This window comes from Neophocaena asiaeorientalis, unplaced genomic scaffold (assembly GCF_003031525.2).
Source record: "Neophocaena asiaeorientalis asiaeorientalis breed wild unplaced genomic scaffold, Neophocaena_asiaeorientalis_V1.1 scaffold152, whole genome shotgun sequence".
Lineage (NCBI taxonomy): Eukaryota > Metazoa > Chordata > Mammalia > Artiodactyla > Phocoenidae > Neophocaena > Neophocaena asiaeorientalis.
The window spans coordinates 3,065,736-3,080,424 of NW_020185338.1; the positions used below are offsets into that span (position 1 = coordinate 3,065,736).

At 46.1% G+C, this 14,689-nt stretch overlaps 1 protein-coding gene across 10 annotated transcripts in view; it reads left to right on the plus strand.

The window, feature by feature from the left end:
- FOXN3 (forkhead box N3) overlaps nucleotides 1–14,689 on the plus strand; it is a 408,764-nt gene that overhangs the window by 171,236 nt on the left and 222,839 nt on the right. For 9 of the 10 annotated variants that reach the window (XM_024736280.1, XM_024736286.1, XM_024736287.1 and 6 more), the window contains one exon: nucleotides 3,563–4,119. In XM_024736280.1, coding sequence (XP_024592048.1) covers nucleotides 3,577–4,119 — 543 coding nt within the window. In that variant the 5' untranslated portion in view covers nucleotides 3,563–3,576. Of the gene's footprint in view, nucleotides 1–2,691; nucleotides 2,823–3,562; nucleotides 4,120–14,689 lie in introns of those variants that run through there. The other variant, XM_024736284.1, reaches the window with a different exon arrangement.

The window sequence follows — 14,689 nt, forward strand, 5'->3', positions numbered from 1 at the left end:
GGATTGGGGGGCCTGGCCGGGCGGGGAGACGGGAGCCCCCGAGCGGGGAAGTTGCCCAGTCCGAAGAGTTTCCTGCCCCGACGTGCGGGCTGTTTCCCGGTGCCTCGATTTCCGAAAAGCCGCCCTAAAGGAACAGAGTTAGTATTGTCCGCGAAGGACTGGATCCCCGCCGTTCCGGGCCGGGGCAGGGGGTGCCGATCAAGGGGAGACCCCAAGACGACAGACAGCCTCCTAACAAAGATTCCCCCCCCCTCCCCAAACTGTGCAGGCTTGGCACCGGCAGAGAGAGTCTCCGGAGACTCTCGAGGCTTGACTCCTCCTCACCCCGGCCCTCTTTGAAACCCTCCTTGGGTCCTGGAGAAGTTGGGGGACGGCGGGCTTTTATTGATGTGTTTTTAAGGCTCGCCGCGGTGCGGCCAATAAAAGGTTTATGACATCTGACCGGCAGTGAAGGTATGCGAGCTCCCAATTGCCCTGTATACGGGCAGAAGAGCAGTTTCCCCGTTGCCTGGCAACGCTGCTGATTGACGCGGGACGCATCCAATCGCCGCTCCCGCAGGTCCCCTTGAAATGTTTTTGACAAGTACAGTAGACTGGAGTGGAGCGCGTGCGTGCGTGCGCGCGCGCAGGGGGGGGGGTTGCCCTCCCCCCCCACCAAACTCGCAACTGCCCTGCTCGGCTTGGAGAGGATTTCTCAACTTTTTAAAGTTCACATTGAGCATCTGTTCAGAGCTGGGCCAGTAATGTCTTTGTCAGTTATTTGGAGCCCTCTGGTAGTGGGCAAGAAACTAGCTTTCCTGCTGCGTTTTCTCCGTTAAAAAGGAAAAAAAGATAAGAAAACACAGCAAGTCATAAAAAAACAAGAAGAGGGTGTGCGTGTGGGGGACGTAACCAATAGCAAACCGAAAAATTGTTAAGGAGGTCACTAGTGAATAACTATTTGCGGATCCGGTGGAGCAACCTTATTGGCAGCAGATTAAAAATGTTTGCTTAACTGCAGACTCAACATGATCCGGATTCTTTTTTTTTCCCCCCCCTCTAAAATAGGAGGAAAGAAAGATTTGGTGAATTATGTAGTTAGAGTATAATAATGGAAAACTCCTCAGCTGTGGTTTCTGGGAACTGTTTTTTTAAAATGGAACTGTAGTGATCAGCAGCTCTTGAGACCGTTGCTATAAAATGCGGGATTTATAGGGATGTAGTTAACAGTTGGAGAACACGGGGGGCTCAGAAACACAAAGCAGACAAATGATCCAAGGGTGCTGGGCCCCGGTAACCCTCTTTTCTTGACAGTGCTGTTTTTCTAATAAAACCGTATAGCTGGCAATGTTTGTTTAAAACAAAAGAAAACGTGGAGAATAGCGTGTTGGTTCCTTTAGGAAGCTACTGACAAATAAGCAAATTAAAAAGAAAGAGAGCAGCATGTTGTCATAGCAACAGTGCAATTAAATTACTTTACTGTCAGCCATGATATAATTTTCCTGTTTGGAAGCTCAGGAGACATAAAACTTTCCTCTGGAGCTAAAGTTGACTTCAGTGGCTGGGTCGTTGTTCTCTTTTGTACTCGACCATGTGGATATTCCTGGTTATCAGAAAATTAGGTTTTTTGATGGGGGTACGTCGAAACTTTGAGAGAGACAAGCCTAATTTTGATTTGTTCGTAAAGAAGGTAAAAGAATCAGGCTGGTCTCTGTCTTACCCCCTAATTTAAGATACTAGATTATTCTTGAAAATGTGTCCTGTACTACTCAGGTTAGCCTCCTTTTTTGATGAAAAAATATTCCCTGTGGATGAACCCGAGGTAGGTATCTGAACTGCCCTGCTTCCATGGGACTTTGGTCTCTGTGGATGTTTTCTGTCCTTAGCGTTGGACATCTACCAGCAGCTCCAGAGAGCTCCCCCTCAGGCCTTCGGTCTGTAGGTTCTGTTTGTCCACTTCTGGGGAGGGGGCCTGCTACCATTCTCAGGCACCTTTGACTAGCTGTTCAGTGCCCCACATTATGCTTTCTAGAATCTCATTCTAGAGCTTCTCTAGCTGAAGTGGCAGTTATTTTGGGCATGTTATCAGTGGGCATTTTGAGCCTTAGAATGATCATGTCTTTGCTCTTGATGTGTTCATTCTTTTTTCTAGATAGACTGCTTGATCTTCTTACTCAGGGGTGGGGTGGAGGATAAAACAGACACCAAGCGCATTGTCTGAGCACTGTAGACGGAGAGTGGGAGACCTCTTTCATTATCTTACTGTTCTTTCCATCTCACATTGAGTGCTTCAGGGTTGAATGTGCCTTGTATCTGTCGGGGTCATTCTTTTTGTGGACTTGTCACCTCCCCCATTGTCTTTCCTCATCAGATATTTTACTCCCTGTTCTAGGTCATTGATAACAATGGGGGAGGGGTAGAGTAGAATCCTGTAGCAGTTTTTGTTGGATTTGCCTTCCTGTCTTGAAGCTCGTGGTTGCTCTCCTGAATTTTTTCACCGATTTTGACTTCAGTTCATGGCTTATCTTCACATTCCCATGTATTTGTGCGGTGTCTGACGTTACTCACTTTTTTGTTCAGATTGTAGTGTCCCAAAGAAATTAAAGGTACTTCCTCCTCCAGTTTGAATCCACAGAATTCCTTGGCATCGCTCTTTAGACTTGCCAAATGTTAAAGTTTCAGTTTTAGGTTATGTCTTGTGGAGAAAGATGGAAAAAAAATCAAATAAAACATTACCAAATTGATGCTCATCATAGCCATGGTTTTGATTCCTAGGCAGTTGCAGCGGTCTTTGTATGGAAAGAGCTGAACTTACTCTGAGCCAACTGGCCTTAAACTTATAGGTATGTCCTTTTTTTTTTTTTGAGAAAGATAAACAGTGAGACCTGTCACCCAAAGTGACATGGGCTGTGGTCGCACTTATTTTGTGGTGTTTATTGTGCAGCTCGAAAGAATGTATACATATTCATGTATAATAGGTAAACGGAGGCAGCAGGCAATAACTGATTTTTCCAGGGTCACAGTGAGAGTCTTCATAGATCAGGAAGAAGGTATTGTGGGATTTCCCTTTTTTTTTTTTAATTGAAGTATAGTTGATTTACAATGCGCTAGTTTCTGGTGTACAGCAAAGTGATTTTATACATATATATATTCTTTTTCGTTGCGGTTTATCATAGGATATTGAATATAGTTCCCTGTGCTACACAGTAGGCGTATCCATTCTGTATATCATGGTTTGCATCTGCTAATCCCAAACTCCCAGTCCACCCCTCCCCCTCCCATTCTTTTCTTGGCATGTGCACATTAAAGGTGCTGTGAACATTTCCTGTCTTGTACCTAAGGGGTAACAGGTCCTTGTGCCATGTGCGTGGTAGACCGAATTTACTAGTTAATCGGGCGTCTCTGGGTGGTGGAATGTCGGTTAATGTCACTCAGTGTGGGAGCTGTGAGGGGATGTCCCTAAGTGGTAGGGGGTCCACAGAGGTGGCAGGGGTGGGGGGGGGCATAATCATTAGGGAGGGCATGGCTGCCTCTCTGTTTTGGGTTTCACCGCCTCGTCTTCTCTCTGTCGTGTGTTTCCCAGGAGCCTTCACGTAAATGGGTCCAGTCATGCCTCCCAGTAAGAAGCCAGAAAGCTCAGGAATTAGTGTCTCCAGTGGGCTGAGTCAGTGTTACCGGGACAGCGGTTTCTCCAAGGCCCTTCAGGAAGACGATGACCTCGACTTTTCTCTGCCTGACATCCGATTAGAAGAGGGGGCCATGGAAGATGAAGAGCTGACCAACCTGAACTGGCTGCACGAGAGCAAGAACCTGCTGAAGAGCTTCGGGGACTCTGTCCTGCGGAGCGTCAGCCCCGTCCAGGACCTGGACGATGACACGCCCCCATCCCCTGCCCACTCCGACATGCCCTACGATGCCAGGCAGAACCCCAACTGCAAGCCCCCCTACTCCTTCAGCTGCCTCATATTTATGGCCATCGAGGACTCTCCAACCAAGCGCCTGCCGGTAAAGGATATCTACAACTGGATCTTGGAACATTTTCCGTATTTTGCAAACGCACCTACTGGGTGGAAAAACTCAGTGAGACATAATTTGTCCTTGAATAAGTGTTTTAAGAAAGTGGACAAAGAGAGGAGTCAGGTAAGCCTCTGGGTCTGGAACTCACGTTTTTCTTTTTGAAATGTTTCCTGTTTCTCCACTAATAAAAAATGTTCAGGAATGTAAATTCACCACAGGGAAGTAGCAGTTATAAACGCGGGTAATTCTATCTCATTTCATTCATTTAGATAATTGTCAAGAACTTCCTTTTCCTGTGTTCGGTGTTTCTAAAGCCAGATTGAGGGTTTCCCACTGGGGAACATGGTTACAAAACGGTGGTTTACAGACTTGACTGGTTCTGAGTATCATTGTCCTTCAGAGTCGGTGGGTGGGTCCCCCTTTGGTTTTGGACACCAAACAAAGGTCTGTATTCTGATAGCAGCCATGAACCATGAGGTGTGTGTGTATACATACATACATATATAGAGATGTCTGTGTGTGTGTGTGTCTCTGTGTGTGTGTGTATTTGAGGAAAGTTGCCACTGAGGGCTAGAAAAAAATGGCATCTATTTTCGTTCTGAATATTAACTTGGAGAAAGGCAGCTGGTCCAGGATTCTGGAATAAATGGACAGTGGTGGACGTTGCGGGGGGTGATTTGGGCATCCTTCTATACTCCAAGACCAAAGACACGAATTGCCCAGGTGACTCTCTTGAAATCGGGTGTCTACAAAGTGTTTGGCAACTTTGAAACTCCCTCTGAGTATGGAAGGTGGGCTGAGGGTAAGACTGACTTTCGGAAGGTGGAATTTTGACTTTCAAGCCCTTAAAGCTCCAGCTTCGTGGTTCACTAAAGGAAGACAGTTTTAATAATTTGCTTTCTTTTTCTTGTAAGGAACACAATAGGTATGGTAGAAATAGGATTGACTGTTAGAGCTGGAAATCAAAATTGTGACCTAGCTTGGGGTTCTGAAAAGTAACGTAGCCACAGTTAAAATAACTTGCCAGAAAACGTACTCTCCACAAAGTTTTCGTGTTGCCCTATTCTCACGGTTTTGGTTTCCGTGTTAGTGGTGCTGTGGTGTGGAGCTGGCGGTCTGCTTTCCATCCTTTTTAAAGTTCAGGTTCGGTCTCAGGACCCCTCTGGAGTGGGCTCAGCAGCTGTGCAGGGTTGGGGCCTTTCACTTCTTTCTTTCCAGGAACAGGTATGTGCTTCCAGTTGAATCTTGAGCCTGAGAAGATTCTACTTGTCCTTGGCCTGGAAGACTACGACTGTGGCAGTGGTGAAGCCCTATTTTTCCTTGCTGCCACTGGACACGTTTGTCTGCAGATGCTGTTCACCCAGAGTTTATGTTAAGATGGAGCGTGGGGGCTTCCCTGGTGGCGCAGTGGTTGAGAGTCCGCCTGCCGATGCAGGGGACGCGGGTTCGTGCCCCGGTCCGGGAAGATCCCACATGCCGCGGAGCGGCTGGGCCCGTGAGCCATGGCCGCTGGGCCTGCGCGTCCGGAGCCTGTGCTCCGCAACGGGAGAGGCCACAAGAGTGAGAGGCCCGCGTACCGCAAAAAAAAAAAAAAAAAGATGGAGTGTGGGCATGCAGGGTTTGAGGGGGGTATTGCCAGGAAGAGGAAAGATGTGGAGACTGCGGAGCTTTGCCGCTGATCGTGGGTGCAGGTGGTGCCTGGATCCAGCGTACAAGTGTGAACACTCCTGAGTGCTCTGGGCCCTGCCTTCCCGGTTACGTACTTATTTTTATGTAACTGTAACAATCGCGGGGCACTGCTGTCGTCCCCAGGTGTCCGTCACTTGCTCTCCTCCCCTCCGCATCCGAGCCTGGGCATCCTAAGACCGACCTCCGGACTTGGCTCTGCTGAGGGTTTTAAGATCATTCCTTGAACTTAGAGAAAATTCGTCGCTCCTCTGTAAAGAACCAAGTCTGTGGTCTTAAAAACTTCCAGATGGGTGGGTCCTCAAGAAAGGGAAAATCTTGGGAAGCAATTCCAGGGTTAGAAGGTAGAGAAGAAAGGGCTGTCAGGTCCGCCAGAGCAGCACGTCCCTGATGAAGCAATGATCAAGGCTTTAAGTTGGTGTGAAATGATTCTGCAAGTTACCACATGCCTGGGTCGGCGTGTTTGTCATCACGCTGGGGCACATAATAGTAATTTAGCAAATGCACACTCTGAAATGTTAAACAAGACCAGCTCCAAAGTATGCAGAGAGACTCGGGAGTATTATTCATCAGCCTGGGGAGTGACAGGCGGGCGTTGGATGGCACCCTGGCAGGAGCGCCGTCACTCCCTTGCACCCCCCTGCCCCGCTCTGGGAGTCGTGTTTTCCTGGGGTGATGGTTGTCATTCTGCAAATAGCGCCTGTAGAAAGGGAACGGTTTGAAGGGCTTGAGTTTGTTTATCTTGTGAAATGTTGAGTTCTGGCTTCCTGGGCGTACCGACCTGTGTTAGCATGCTTCTGATCAGATGCCAGTTACTTTTGTGGCTGGGAGTTTGTTCCGGGGGGGGGTTTGTGATGCTGTGAGAACAAAGCAAGGTGTGTGAGCTCCCCATTTTACTCCTCTTTCCTCGGATAACCCTGGGGCCAGCTGCTCTCTGCCCTGAGAGGGGCAGACTCCCGGGTACCCTCAGGCACTGGTCTCGACCCCTGCATTTGTGGTTTTCTCCGGTGGCCAGCTGAGTAAGGCAAAGGCATTTCCCTCACACTCTGCCCAGGGGAAGCTCCTCGGGCTCTCAGGTAAGCTCATGTTTTCCCAGAGGATTTTACTTGGCTGTAGCTCCCGTGCTGAGGTTCTGCTGTAACACAGTGACTAAATGTGCCCAAATGTTGGTGAGAAAGATGCCAGGGGAAGCCTTTCGAGCTGCGTTTGCAGAGTTAGCCATTTCGCTTTTTGTTTTCTTTTTAAAAGTGTGGGACACGGTTTTAAACGTGGCATAAGCATGAGAGTACAGAATGTGGTGTGATCCTTGTCCCTGGGGGCTTGGGACAGTCCCCTGCTGCACAGCTGCTGGGCTGGGGTGCTGGAGAGGGAGCAACCTGGGTGGCACCAGAATCACCTGCGGCACTTACGCACAACCGCCACTTCTCGGCCCCTTCCTGGAGACTCTGATTCAGTGGGTTTGAGGTGGGCTGGGGAAGACTGAAATTCTGATAAGCTTCGTAGGTATTTCTGACTTACAGCCAGATTTGGGAATCCCTGAAGTAGATCCCCTTTTGGGTTCTTTCCAGCGCTGAGATTTCGTCAAGGACATATTCTCATGAATGGGTAAGTTAGGTGAGAATAGAGGTTTGTTTTTTTTTTTTCTTTTCTTCCTGTTTTATCTCTAATAGGACTTTGAAAGATAGCGGTTTTTTTGTTTGTTTGTTTTGTTTTTGTTTTTATTCCAGTCATGGAAAATTTCAAGCATATACAGTAGAGAGAATCAGTCACTGTGGTAGTGACTGCACATAGTGGTACAGTGACTCTGTATAACCACCATCACTGCCCACACCAGATCTAGTAGTTAACAAGGGCTTGCCTCTCTTACTTCGTTCATTTTTTCTTTTCTCTTTTTTTTTGCTGTTGCTTAAGTATTTTGAAGCAAATCCTAGCCCTCACGTCATTTTATCCCAACATATTTGTGTGCGTAAGAACGGTTTCCATAACCACAATGCCAGTGTTACCTCTGATAAAGTGAACAGTCCTTTGGTATCACCTAAAGGCAGATCTGTGTTCAGATATCCTGGATGGCTTACAAAATGTTTGTTTGAATAAGGATCCAAACATTGTTTACACATTGCATTTGGCTTTGTTTCTTCAGCCTGTTTCCATCCACGGCAGACCCCTGCCCCTTCCTTGTCAAATAGACCCTTCCACGTAATATCTCTGCTTCATTGGGGTTTCATTAAGCTTGTTCCTCTGTCCCCTCGTACATATATTCTGTGAAATGGAAGTAAGTGCTAAAAGGCTAGATCACATTCCGACTTGTTTTCCCTCAGGAATACTTTATAGACGAGTCTCGTGCCTCCTCGCATCAGGAAGGCTGGTTGACCCACTCCTGGGGATGCTGCGCTTGTGTTGTGGGTTCATGTAGAGTCGGCTGCTTCCTCTGCAAAGTCCCCGTAAGCCTTTCATCTTACGGTTTCATCTATGGATGCCCTTTGCCCACATCAATCAAGATTGAGGTCCAAAGTCTGGGATTAAGTTTTGTTATTTCCTAAATACAGTTCTTAGTTGGAACCATAAGATTAGCATGTACTAACCTCTCCGAGTATTTGTAAGTGAGAAGTAAAGTGTACTTTTAATTTTTTTATAAACTGGATTATAATGGCTCAGGGGTGTGTGTTCCTCTGCTTTTTCTTTACTTCCCCTCTTGACAGTTTAACAAAACACATTGTTGTCATAACAGGGTTTATAAAGGAAACAGTGTACAGAAATATGTTTATTATAAACAGGGCCGAGTGCTTGAAGTACAGTTTTAGCTTGTAAATATAAGCAGCTTGTCTTGGTTGAAAGAGGCCTGGATTGGAAGGCAAGATACCTGGTTCTAGTTTTGATGCTGGAGATACATGGCTGTCTTGGGCCTCAGTTTTCTCAGCTGTAGAAGCAAGAGTTTATTGTTACCTGAAGCTTCTTAATTTGGGCTCTGTGAATGTGAGAGGCTTTGCAGACAGCCTGAAATTATTGATAACATGTCACGTGACTATGCATTTTCCTAGAGGATCTCAAGATTTTGTTTGATCAGTTTTTAGGTTCTTAATGGGACCTCTGACCCTGGAAAGGTGCAGAACCACTGGTGTTTTATAATAACAGTAGTGGACTTACTATGGAACACTTTCTTTGTGCTTTCCCAATATATCATTTCTTTCTCACTACAACCCTATGAGGTAGGCCCTAGTTTCATTCTTAAAATAGATGATGAGTTAAGCTCAGAGTGGTTAAGCAACTCGCTGGAGGTCACGCAGCTAGTAAGTAGCACAATAGGAATTCCCTGCAAATCTAAAGGGCATGTGCTGAAATTAACTCTGGTGCCTGAGCACCCTTTCTCAGTGTAGACGCTGCTGTAGATGATCTCTATGTACTTCCTCAAAGTAGCCTATGATCATGAGTTATAGGGGAATTAAAATAACCCAGATAAACTCAGAATTTACTCTGCGGGCACAGGATAGAGAAAGGTAAATATAGAGAATATTTTTGTGCTGTCAGGATGGGGCCAAGCTCTGTCCTTGTCAAGCAACTGGAAGGGTGTCGGCGTTTGCATGAAGCCTATCATGGCCCTCCAGCTCCCTGTTTTCCAGGCTCTTCCCAGGCCCCCTGCCTCCCAGGTCCCCTCCACTGAGGTCTGGCCCAAGTTCAAAGCCCCTTCTCCCTGCATAGACACTGTTTATACCAGTCTCCCTCTAATTCCCAGCCCCCTTGATGTTCGCTTTTCCATCCTGGTGGATGAAATTCTTTTTCAAAGGCAGTTTTGAAAATAGAGCACCTCTTATATGGCAACACCCCCATATCACAGTTGCTCTCATTCCCTCCTCTTGGGGGTGCAACCACAGCATTTCCCTTTCCCATGAAATAGCCCCCATACCTGTGATGGTCATTTTAGGAAGAAGAAAGCCCTTAACTACTACTGTTATTATTTTTGGGGGGGTGGGGATAAATGATGCTCTTTGAAAAACTGTGCAGTTCTGTCCTGATGAGTAAATTACTAAAAATCAGTGTAATGTTGGATGGTAGGACATGCAAAAATGAGATGAAGTGTATAAGATTCTTCCGTGGCCTCTGGGGCAAGTGACAGTCCTGTTTGTCCCTGTGCTGGCGCTGCCCTGGACAGCAGTAGGAACACAGCCTCTTTCTCACCAGCGCCCACTCCCTGCCAGGCTGCTTTCTATTGTCTGTGCTATAGGCTGTGTAGCCTTGGAAGGCTGAGACGTTACCAGCCTTTCAGGCCGTCTCTGGGGGCCCTGAAATAAACATACCCCCATGTCAGAGGCCCTGGAATAGGAAGCACTTCATACCAGCATCCTCAGTGAGGCCAAAAAATCTATGTACTGCCTTCGGCCACGCTGCCCCACCAATCTTGCCCATTTGTTCCTTCCAGGCGCTGCTCTGTCTTGATTCTTCCAGGCATAGATGCTTTGGCTGGGGGGACATTTCTGTTGTCTTGCTCTTTCCAGCTGTTCATTGCTCATTCATTCATTCGACAAACTTTTTAAAGCACCTGTTGTGCTCAGTACGTACTATACTTAACTATACGAAGTGCTAAAAGGGTGCAAGATTGAATGTATGTGGCCATGGCCTAGAAAGACTTCGTGGTCCAGTGAGCCCCACCTGCAGAAATTCCTTCTAGCTAACGGAATTCACCAGCAGAAGCCCTTCTTTCAGCTCTCTCTCCCCCTTTTACTTATGTTTCTGGTTTCTCACATCATTGCTTTTCTGGCCCTTCCATTTCAAGGATACCCTGCTTTTCTAGTCCCCACAGTGACTCCCCTGCTGTTGACCTTGATGAGGGTCTATACACGTGTTCTGGAAAGCTTGGTTCTTTGGCATCACAGGGCCCCATTAATGTATCTGTCCAGTATCATTTTGCAAAGTAGGGCTTGGTAGTCCCTAGGTAGGTCTATGAGATACTTCTTCATTGATGTACTGGCTGGATATGCCACCAGCAAGAAATTATTCTCAGAACCTCCCCTGTTGAGCTGAAGAGGCTCTAGGATTTCCCTTTGAAATCACTTTAGCTGCAGGATAATTCTCTGTGCTAAATAATATAGGAAGTTGGCACACCGATCTCCTATTTGAAAGTCATGTGTTTCGCTTCTTTCACAAATAGTGATGGGTTGTTGGGATTAATCGGTATCCTCTCATGGAGCCCTTGGCCATCTTAATGCTCTTAAGCTTTAGCAATATGATGGCAGATTGTAGATTTTTTAGAAAATTCTGTCTCCTTCCCAGTGGACATTTTTGCACTTGAAACAGATAATGATATATTTAAAAGCTAATGTAATGTTCATTTCGATGACACTGTGTTTGTTAGGCTGGTCTTTTGTTTGCAGATATGGGATTCGTGGACCCCTTAAAATGTTTAATTCTTGTTCTCCACCCTTGTCGCTTTTAACTTTTTTGCTGCTTCTCTCAATGAATACATCCAACCAGCCCTGTAAGAATTTATCTTGGCTACATTTGCTTCAACACCGGCTTAAAGTTTTCAGACAGTAGGAATTGCATCCCGCCGCTCCTGTGGAATGCCTCCCTGTTAGTAGGACATCAGCATCTCATTGCCTATAATTTCAGGGGCTTCGAGCACCTTCTGCTTATTAGTTACTTTATTCAGTAGAATTGTTTGGTGATATCAAAGGTTAAAATTGAAAACGAGATTTGGTTCTTGCCCTTTAGGAGTTTACATTCCAGTGAAATAGGAGACATTATAAAAATATAAATAAAGAAGAGTAAACCGTCACAGGTATGAGAAGTGTACCAGATCAGTAAGTGATTGGTGTCATTGAGGTCAGTCAAGGAGGCTTCCCCTCCCCAACGAGGGGCACTTGGAGCTGAGATAAAAGACAGTAACGGACAAGTTTTGAATATTCCTTAGGGGGGGCAGGGCAGGGGGCACTTGAATAAATTGTTAACAAAGCATGAATGAACATAAGACCTCCAAGAATAGAGTAGTTAGGATGAGGTTTGACTGTTTCTATTATAAATAGAAACTCCAAATAACAGTGAATTAAGCTAGAAGTGCATTGCTTTGTCACATAAAGTAAGTCTTGAGGTATTGGACAGAGATCAACATTCCGTTTATCTTTCTGCTCTACTGTGCTTAATGCACTGCTGGTTTCCATTCTCAAAGTCTTCTTATGGTCCAAGATGGCATCTGCTAGCTTGTTCTCATTTTAGGAAGCAGAAAGGGGTATGCAAGGAAGGACAAAAAGGAGTTCCATTGAGTTACCAATTTTAAGGAGCTTTTCCAGAAACAGCCCCCCCACTCTGCTTTCATCTTATTGGCTAGCACCTGGCCACATGACCCCTCTTGGCAGCAAAGAAGGCTGGGGAATGTAGTCTTTTAGCTGAGCCCATTGCAATCGCAAATAAAATGCTGGTTCTCTTACTAAGCAAGCCTGAGATTTTCTGTCACAGAAGTCTAGGCGGTCTAGGAGATGCATGTTGCTGGACCCAAGGGATGTATTGGAACAGTATCAGAGAAAAGGAAAGAGAGAAATGGGTGGTCGGAGAGGTTATGTAAATGAGTATGAAGAATTGGTGGGGAGCTGGGATGCTAAAGGGGGAAATTTAAATTGCTCTTGTAACTTAAAGCAGAGATGATGACCCGTTTTTCAAATATTCCAGTTAATCAGCATTTTGCTTCCAGATATTCTGGTTAAATTGCATTTAATATCTTCAAAAGCAATAGCTTGATAGAGGTGAAGATGTAGTCTGTGGCAGGTGTGATAAGAAGAAAAGCAAGGGAAATATATGGTTGAAGATAGGGAGGAACGTGAAGTAGTCCTTTTAATAATAACTTGATGGTTTGCTCTGCGAGGTTACTGACAGTTCCAAGAAGAGAATGAAGTCTTTGATTTACGTGTGTGTGTATGTGTCTGTGTGTGTGTGCACGCGTGCTGTTTGAGTACCTTTGCTTGTGAACTCAGCAGGAGACCAGTAAATACTGGCAGAGGGACTGTGCTGCTTCTCAGGGGAACAGGCTCTCCAATTACCCTTCCTTTTCCTCCTTTTGTCCCCACAGGGTTTGTGCGGGGTCCCCTCTGGGCCCAGTGAGGTCAAGGTCAGTGTTGCCTTCCACTTACTGGAGCTCTGTGAAGGGCCTCATAGAAAGTGGTGACTGTCATCCTTGAGGGACAGGACCCATAAATGATTTAACTGATGTCATTAGATAGAAAACAGTCAGCGAGCAAAACACTTGTACATACGTACTTTGTTTTTAGAAGAAAAGGCCAAGTCAGGTGAGCACTGACTCCAATCATGGCTGTCGTGGAAGGAGAAGAAAATCCAGTCTCCTGGCACCAGAGGACAGGCAGTGTGGCACAGAGCTGGGGTGCAGAGTCACGCTAAGTACTCCCGGAATACTTCACGGAATGCTGAGTTCCTTCTAGAATCTTCCCTAGATGCAGTCATGTAAAGTGAGAGCCTGCATTCGCAGCCACAGTTCTGAGACCCTCCGGAAGCCTTAAAGTAAAAAATAGACTCCTCACTTTACAAAAAGAAGTAGAAGTACTTCTACTTCGTCGTAGAAGTATTTTCAGCAGTGGTTCATCTGTGCCACATGTGTTTGTGGAGGGCCAGGCGCTGTTCTGGGTGCTGGGGATACAGTGGTGACCTGCGATGGTCCCTCACATTTCTCCTGGACCATCCATGGGGTGGGAACAGGGAGGGTGACAAGGAGGCACGTGTTAAACAGTAGATCCACATATGGACACATAGGTACTGTATTAGATGATGATACATGCAGTGAAGACAGTAAAATGGGATAATGTACCAGAGAGGGGTGGGGAGGAGAGAGGCAGGCTACCTGGAGGAGCTGACTGGGACACGCCTTGAATGGCAAGAGGGATGCAGCCGAGCAAAAACTTGGGGCAGAGAGAACAGCATGTGCAAAGGCCCTGAGGTGGCAGTGGCTTGAAATGTACAAGCAACAGAAAGAAGGCCTGTAGGAAGTGTGTCAGTGAGGGGAGAATGAGGTGTTTAAAGGGACTGGAGGGGGAACATCTGTTTGGGGCTTGTTCCTGTGGTACAGGTTAGAGATGATGGAAATGATGCTGGCTTAGACCAGGATTGGGATTTGCAGATGTAGGTGTATGTGCAAACGTGGGTTGGGAAGTGAGATGGGGGTCAGAGCAAAAAATACTGTTTTGGCCATGTTAAATTTGAGATGACTTTTGAGCATCTAGGTGGGGCTATCATGTTGGAAGTTTGATATGTGAGTTTCAAGCTCACTAGAGAAGTCGGAGTAGAGTTACAAATCCGGGACGCATTAGCGTTTATTTGGTGGAAACTAAAGAGGATTTCTGGATTACCTCTCCATCAGAGAGGAGCTGAAATCAGACCTCTATTTTAGTTCTGTAGGAAATTATATTTCCATTAGTGTTTGACAAGAAAATTCATTTTGGGGTATATTCAACATGGCGAATAAAAACAAAAGTGGTTTATATTTAGAGGGAGAAACTCCGAATTATTTCAAAAATAACTTATTTGTAGTTATGGTAGTTACTGCCTGTAGTTTTGTAGGCAGAAGAGAACAATTTTTGCTCCTTGTAACAGGGGTATAACTTCTAAATGTGTTCAGGGCCAGTGGCATCTCTGATATGATGAGAAAAATGTACTCCACTAAACATCCCATTTAGTAGAGCCCCCTAACCCATGGCTTTGGCGAGTTCCCTGCCATCTGGTCTCTGGCTGGAGAGAGGAATTTTTCTTGTATATGTGTCTCCATAGCAACGAGTTTGCATTTGATATGGTAAGTAAGCAGTTGCCTTAGCAACGGAGTTGCTGATGTGGTGGCTCCCCTGCTTTCCGGGAATGGATAAGCTGACCAAACTAGTCTCGATGTATCGTGTAGGGCTCTGTATTTGTAGGGCTGCACACGCTGGCCCTGCTAGTGTAAAATCAGTCCTGCTTTAAAAGAGATCGTTGCCCCTCCCGCTTCCAGGAGGAAGGGCTTACCCAGGTAATAAATCAGACA